Here is an 8462-nt window from a genome sequence, read left to right as displayed (position 1 = left end):
TCAGTTGAATGAGCTAATCTCCAACTAATTGAATTACAATTGAATCTAACTGCATGTGACAGCTATAACTAACTAATGAAACTTGTGACTAACTTTTGGAACTGACTAACTACTTTTCGGAAAAGCTAACTAACTAACTGTTTGGGCCATGTCATCGATACACCAGCTGCATTCTTGCATCACATCTGTACTTCCTGATTTGACAAGATTCATGGGCATTATTCCAGTAATATTTTACCCATTGATGCTGCCTGTGCGGTTTATTGGACTTCTTACTTGATTTTCAATCTCGCACCCAGAATACTTTCTGCCGAGTCCACAAGAAACGTATCCATAACAGTGTCATTTAAATGAGAAAAAATGAGTGAGATATTTGAGACAATTTTGAGTCGTTCACACGTCTGCATGAAACAAATGTTGGGAAGCAAACTGTATTATATATCACAAATAATAATTACAGTATTCTCCAATGTAACAGAAAAAAAAAAATATCTACATGAAATAAATGTAGTAACACAAAAGTATGACAGAGTGATTCAACTAAAATCTTCACAAAATGAAAAACTTGAGCCCCAATAAAATGTAGAAAATGGTGCTGATATGGGTGTCAAGAGAGAACATTGAAAGCCTGAGCAGTGCGGGCGACCTTGATAAACACATCCTCCAAAGTAGTATCAGCCAGACCCCAAGCATAAACAGTGAATCTACTCTTTGCTTTCTCAACAGCTTGAAAAACATCTGCGATTCTAACCTCTTGCTTTGGCAACTCAAACTTCTGCGTCCCTGATATATGGTATATCCTGTTGGCATTTGGAGACAGGCGTCGCACCATGTGCTCCACTTCCTCCTCGTTGTCTGATGATGTTGTCATCGTAAACACATAAGACCCTCCGTATCTCGCCTTCAACTGTCATCCAACAGGGGAATACATGGTCAGAACAGTTGCAAATTTATGGGATCACATGGAGAGGTCGAAAAATATATAAACTGACTCAGCACTTGCAAGCATTATATTTCAAAGCTAAACTTCTTAGCCTACCAAGTCTCCATTTCCCTTCATTCTTACTTATGTACACATTACTATTCCTATCAGAAGAGTACCTGATCCATAATATCATAACAGCAAGGGAAGCACAGTAAATATACAGGATTTCCAAAATTTCTTAAAGGCTTAAAGTTACCTCTTTGGGATTTCCTATGCACTGCAAGTTGCCATCGACGAATATTCCTAGTCTATCACAAAGATGCTCTGCTTCTTCCATTGAATGAGCTGAAATTGTTATCCTTATGAGTAGTCATATTAATGATCTCATTAACCAGTGGTAAGGAAGGAACAAGGAAAGATTTCAGGTGTGCAAAGTCCAAAATATGTTGGACTGGGGGACATATGAATTAATGTGGAATGACAAGAAACTGGTGTATAATATTCCATTATCAGTACTTATAAGATTATTTTATACTGTTGTTTAAAGAACATGCGAAATTGGAGAAACCCTAATTACAACTGATTAATACTTCCCTAACTAAACAAAGTTTATTCAGGTCAAAAGGGGCAACAAAGAAGCAAGAGAAGCAATGGTAAATTACTTGTGAGAATAATTGCTCTATCTTGCTTTGCACGTTTGACAACATTCCACAAGTTATTTCGTGACGCTGGATCCAGTCCAGTACTAGGCTCATCCATGTAGACAACCTGGAAAATTTCATAAACCATAAGAATCTCAGTACACATCTCTGATTGTCTTTCCAAAAGGATGGATGCTAGGACTAACATACCTTGGGATCTCCAATCAGTGAGATTGCAACACTTAGCCTCCTCTTCATTCCGCCACTGTATTTCCCAGATTGCTTGTCAGCAACACCTCCATGAAACAAGTTGACACTCTTAAGAGATTCTTCAACTGCCTGTAGGAAGAGAAGTATAAGTAACCCCTAAAAAAAATCATCTGTTTTGGATAAGAAGTCAAGTATATCAACATTTTGTCTTTCAGGTTGCCTCGACAATTCATTGCCCTTATTCCAGCCCCAAAACTTGAAGATCACATGTACTTTCAGGACCAATCAAATTAATCAGTTATGCTAATTGCCTGTAACTTAGCTGCATCAACATTTCTTCTCTAACAGATTGGATGATATGTTTCAATTTTAGAAGCGCCCCTCATAAGCCCGAGTAAAAGTTAAGACATGAGCCATTAACTTACTTGCGTCAAGACAGCTCCTTTAAGATTTTTAAGCCTTCCATAGAAAAGTAGGTGCTCCCTTCCTGTTAATTTTTCCCAAAGTAAGCTGAAATAAATTTCCACATGAAAAAAAAAAAAAAAAAAAGCCAATCAGTATTACGACACTGATATTTGCAGGAAGGAGAAGGGATCGCATGTCAACTTGACTCAAGAGAAAATAGATTCTTACTCATGCTGCGGACACACACCCATGTTGGTGTATATCATATCCATATCTGTTCGTATATCCATACCCTGGGCATATGCAGTACCGGAGCTTGGTTTTATGAGCCCAATCATCTGTTAGCAGAAACTTGTCACTAAGTGGTGTAGAGTTTTCAATTTTAGCAATCTAAGTAAATGAAAAAAAGAATCAGTATACATAACATCCGACTACAAAATGAAGGGCACCAAGAATGTATTTTTGAAGTATGTGAACATAAAGGTCATATCCACACAACAGACAACAGGACTGACCATGTTAATAAAAGTAGTTTTGCCAGCACCATTGGGACCTAGCATACCAAAACATTCCCCTTGAGGCAAAGCAAGTGACAATCCTCTCACTGCAAATTTCTCAGGGTTTCCATCTTTCCCTGGATAAACCTTTTTCAAGTTGTCACAAATGATGGCATGACTTGTACTTGATTCGAGCAACTGTTCAACTCTCTCCCTCTGTTGAAAGGAGTTTCTGTATGGTTAGTTCTGTAGATAGGAACAAATGTACTGGGAAAATGTTTTTCACGAGAAACGTTAAATGTTTACCTCCTGAGCAACATCAGGTTTCTCCATTTGTACGAAAACTTTAGACCCCTGCCTTCCTGAACTAAGTTTCCTGATGGAGGATGTGAAGGCTTCTTTCGGGAGTTCCACAAGAAAAAAAGGGGATCTTTCCCTGATGATGCCACCTGATCAATGTAATAAGCAAGAACGAGAAACACCAACCACTGCACTATCATAATTATTAGGATCTCCTTCATCCCATTTTTCCCATCACTCAAGTCTTTCCATCTCATACCATCTGTTCCCATATAATTACCATTGAAAGCATATTGGGAAAACTCATATAATCCACGGAAAAGAGAAAATCCAGGATAAAGCTCCATAACTATAATCCAGCCTCCTACAATGTCATGAAAGAATTTACCAGAAGATTAGCATACAAAAGTGAAAAACAAAACTAAACAAAAAATATTAAACAACTCAAACAAAATATCAGGAGAAATAAAGGTAAAAGAATCAGATCACTATCTCAATTTTAACATTATTTTTGGCACGGAGGAGAAGAAGTTGGTTTTCTTCACCTAATGAAAGTCTATAGCTCTCCCTTGCTCCTTGGAAAAGGAAGGGTATATTAGAAGGAACACAGTAATTTGTTCCCTGTTTTCATTCAAAGCCTGGAGACGATAAAAAGCATTAACATGGAACGGTCGCTAACCCCTGAATTGTTCTATTCTGCATCATTTCCTTCTACATATCTATAATCCAGCCCCCTAGGGTATGGTAAAACAACAATTTGAAGACAGCAAATTAGTAAATCAACATTGCAGCAGTAAATCCAACAGGAAAATGTAAAAAGACCAGCGTTGTATATGTTTTATCTTGGAGTACTATAGTAGAGTGCTACCAAACTTGAAATAGTACCTTCTCATCCCATTACTTAATTTTAATAACGTGAAGCCACTTATATTGAATCGGTCAGGAGAAAGAACTATCTTTTAGTCATGATACAGTGGTAGAGAAAGATGATGAGCTGAAGCTCTCTAACCATTTAACTTTCCTTCTTTTGACTTTTGCATATATCATGCATATGAATCCTTCTTCTCGCCTGATCCTTTGCCGCCTTTCACCCTACCTTCTCAAACATCCCCTGAAAAAATATATGGCCCCTCCCGTCTACCCTTTCTTAGACAGTATTCTCCTTCCATTAAACGATATTTAGTAGCATTTGACTATTTTCTGAGTGCTCTAGGTAAGCAGATAAAAGAGAAAACCGTAACATTAATTTTCATTGTAGAAATTGAATGATGCACTCCCCTCAAAAGGTCGCTAATGAACTGCAGCACAGTACAAATGTATTGCTCCAATAAATTATAATCAATCTGGAGCGTGACTTGGTGGTGCAACTATGAGAATCATGACTTATAGTTCCAGCTAGATGATCAAACAGTTAGTAAGAAATCCTTAAATTTCCTGAACTTACTGGGAAATGATTCATCCTGGAGAAAGAACTGGAAAAGGAATGATGCCAAGAGTCCGTTTGCAAACACCATCATATAGCCGATGACTGTTACAATGTCAAGTAAGAAGAATTAATCATATCATGTTTGTTGTTGAAAGTTAATATGAAGAATTGGTTCATCCTTCTAATAAATCTTCTATTTCATATGCAATCCTTGCGACATTAACAGCAAGTTCTGTTGCAGATTCAAACCTGTGGCTGTCTTAACATTTGAGAAAAATGCAGCAACTAGAAAAGCAAGGGACACTTGCAAGTTTACGTAGATGAAGTAAAACACGAACTGGATGCTGTAATCATTAAGCAAAAAGAACTTCAAGCCTGCAAAAAGGGAAAAGAGAAAGAATGAAATATGTATCAGGCAACTCCAGTTAACAACAAGGCTCCACTGAGTAGCTGTAAAATTACCTACTAATGAGCCGAAAATCACAAAACATAACATGTATAGAGTAGATATGACCAAAAAATAAGCATAAGAAATCATCCAATAGGGAACATCCCCAAGTCCATGCATTTTCATCATGATTCGTAGTTTCTGCTGCTTCTCATAAACTAGAGCTATCAAAACAACCTGCACACAATTAATCATGCAATAAATATGACGAGCATAAGGAATTAATATAATCATATAATAAATAAAAAGATAACATCTGTATAAAGGCTGGTAGTATATGCAATTTCTGTGTCACAAATTAATAAGAAAAACTTAACCAGGCATGATGGTAAAGAAAATAAACATTGGAGGAGTTTCAGAAATACCGATCATCAAAAGGTGCAGTAACACTCACAAAAACCTCATGATTGACAAAGTGCCGAGTTAAAGAAGCATGACACTATGAAAAGAAGTTTAATCACATGTTTACTATGATGAATTCTTGTAAGTATTTCTTGCAATAACTGAATTAACAGTTTAGAAGTCTTAAAGAACTAATATTTCTTAGCTCTCCCATCAAATAAATCAGTCTTTATTCTAATTATAGAAAAAGGCATTCTTTTGAGATAAACCAAATAATAAACCATGTTCAGCTAAAAAGAAATAAAAGAGAGAACTAAAACTCATACTGTGTGACTAAATAAGGTGAACTTTCACTCCTCATGCCTCCAACACATAAAATGAGGTAAGTACAAAACAAGGCAGTTGATGAATGCAAGAAAGTTGTCTAGGAAATGGATAGCTGACAAGTTGGCATCAATGATAGCATTTAAAGAAACCAGATTTGTCTGACATGATTGAGATGGTCAATTGAACAAGTTCCATTACAAAAGAAACAGAACATATTTACTTACAGGAAAAAGTTGTGAAACCACCCATGTAAAGAATAGTGGTCCCAGGAGAGAAGCAAAGTCCAGCCTGAGTTTTGTTTCTGGTTTGGGCATTTCTTTGACAAACTCAAACAGCATTCTTGCTGAAGGTCCAAGCAAAAACTGAAGGTAGGCATTTGATGCCTGTACAAAACATTTAGCAAAATTTAACACATCAATTACATGAATAGGTTCAAATAACTACAATTAATCTTTCATACATAATCAACACATACTCATTCCTTTCATTCAAGAAGAATGCATAGTGAAGCAAATCAGGCTGATGACTTTTGAATTGCTAGTGCGATAATGAATAGACAACTTGATATTTCTTAGTAATGGGTCAATGTTGATACAATATGGTTCTTGGTAATTAACTGGAAAATCAACAACATGACGAACTCACAATTACATTTTTTAGTGCAAAAGAACTTATTATATCCAGTTCCACTCCGAAGCACAAATGTGATCAGAATTACCACTTCCAGTTCTTCCAACAACAGCTGCTTCTTGTCATAAAAAAGTACTACTCTTCTCTAAACTTACTAAGAGAGTAAGGATATTAGACAATCTATAGTATAGTCTAATAAACAATCAAAATTATAAGTGTGGTCCGTCCAGCTAGTACTAGTATCTAGAAAAGGCAATCATAAAGTATTAAATTAAACAAGTCACTTTCCGACTTTAAAAGCATACCAGCAAATCTTATTTATATATATATCTGTGTGTGCATATAAATATGTGAGTTCATAAAATGATTTACACGGACTGATGTCTCAAGACATACATAAATTTACTTGAAAGACTATGGGCATCATAAAGCAGGGAAAAGCGGAACAACAAAGTTAAAGCTAAATGCACCAAGTACTCCAGGTACTCATCACATGCCTTTCCAAACCTACTCAAGTAAATGGAACTAATTTTCAGGAATCTCTTAATATCTATTACGGATTTCCTTCACAGTGATAAAATCAACGATACAAATTTTACAGGGGTCAAGGACAATTTGCATACAGAAGAACATGGCAGAAGGAAGTGGAAGGTTTACCAAATTCACTGAACGAGGAACCCTTGTCAATGCCATAGGTTGATTGCCTGTGTCATTCTTATAGGTAGAGTTATACCAAATACTCACATCGAAACTATTTCTATTTGAATTTTAAGGAAATCATATGCTGCAAAAATGAGGTAATACATAGTTAAGATGATACTGAATATCATTGTTATGCACAAAGACATTTATGCAAAGGGCACCAAAAACCTGCTATTATCTCGTTTATCTTTCCCTCTGGATTCCCCTTCCTGTAACCTTTATAAAGCTCATTGTTGATCTCATCAGAACTATTACGCCACAAGTGTAAACCTTTGACACAGCTTATCTCTGCAGCAGACAATTAACAAAGCTATAAACCATATAACCCAATATGGAAAAGACATGAGCTTTCTTGTGCGGGAGGATCTAATTTTTTTTGACATTACTTGACTACTTGTGTATATAGCAGCTTTAGTCTTAGACTGAATGTCAGCGCATGTGCTTATCTTCCCATCAAAGCTAAAATGTCTTCCGTAATAGAAACTTTTCCTACTGGATCACACGATAGCCACGACATACAGACTCAACTTCTCTAACTAAAGCTTAAATTAACCCTACATCAGTTATGCACCAAAACTGGTCAACTTTTTCAACCTAAGCATTATGCCTTCTTCCTCAATTTAGACATGCAATATCCAACAGAAAAAAAGTTAAGGCCAGTCAAAAAGCAGTAATGAGCATAAGTTGACTACCTTGCTGAACAGCTACAGAACCAAATTTCAATGGAAGAGAAAATGTGGAGTTTGGAGAACACTGGGATTGAACGTTATAGACTGGCAGGCTGGAGAAGAAAGCTGCCTCAAGATAATTCATATACTCAGGTGGTGATTCGGAACCCTGAAAATACGAAGGTTGATTCATCATCACACAGAGTAAATTTTGAACCTATGCACAGTGAATCTCAAGGGAATGAGAAAAATAAAATAAGCTAAATGGAGAGAGGCTCACCAAGACATTATAAGCTAAGCTATATAAAATATCAGAGGAATTTAGAGTTGATCCACTGCTGAACAAATTTCTACCGATACCTATTAAGTTCACATTATTGTACATACATTAGAAATCATATCAGAGAAAATACTCAGTTCACTTATGATATAATACTAGGATCACAGAAAAACAATACATACTTCGTCCAAAAGTCTGATTAGTTCCAGTCAGAAGTATAGTAGCTGGACAAGAACCCGATATTTTGCACGAATCATCGGGCAAGTCCCCAAATGAAGTAAAATCAGTTTGTACAGCACGATACTTTGGTGCAGGTATCTGTAACAAGGGAGGCCATTCCAGTGGTCTAGGAATAGGACAGCTGATGCTTGGTCCAAATCTGAGTATTCAATACCACATACTTCTTCACATTTTCCATCACCATTTTGGTCAACACATTGGCAGCCACATCTGTTTGATGGTTTATCTAACTCTTTGTTGACCAAATTTTGAATGAGAACTAGCAATACAAAGTGTGTAGGTTTTATATATTTCAGCCATATTGGTAAATAAGTTTGGCCGAACTGTACATATTGGTAAGTTTCCCGATAAACATACTATTTCAGACTAGAATCATGAAATGATACAGAAACAATATGTAAATATCACATACATTTTTACA

General features: G+C 36.3%; 1 protein-coding gene across 1 annotated transcript; it reads right to left on the bottom strand.

Annotated features, from left to right (window-relative positions):
• Positions 1 to 435: 435 nt before the first annotated feature.
• Positions 436 to 8037, bottom strand: LOC132055917 (ABC transporter A family member 7-like). The gene is given in 19 exon segments (XM_059447940.1): positions 436 to 907; positions 1182 to 1270; positions 1588 to 1693; positions 1777 to 1905; positions 2202 to 2286; positions 2410 to 2519; positions 2697 to 2894; positions 2985 to 3056; positions 3059 to 3342; positions 4423 to 4506; positions 4654 to 4779; positions 4867 to 5029; positions 5746 to 5904; positions 6809 to 6919; positions 6922 to 6935; positions 7022 to 7141; positions 7546 to 7690; positions 7802 to 7881; positions 7984 to 8037. Coding segments are annotated over 17 exon segments (2271 nt in total). The 5' UTR covers positions 7667 to 7690; positions 7802 to 7881; positions 7984 to 8037; the 3' UTR covers positions 436 to 607.
• Between the last annotated feature and the right edge of the window lie 425 nt (positions 8038 to 8462).

Source organism: Lycium ferocissimum, chromosome 5 (genome assembly GCF_029784015.1).
Source record: "Lycium ferocissimum isolate CSIRO_LF1 chromosome 5, AGI_CSIRO_Lferr_CH_V1, whole genome shotgun sequence".
Lineage (NCBI taxonomy): Eukaryota > Viridiplantae > Streptophyta > Magnoliopsida > Solanales > Solanaceae > Lycium > Lycium ferocissimum.
The sequence above is the reverse complement of the archived record's forward strand: the minus strand, read 5'-3'. Positions and strand labels throughout refer to the sequence as shown.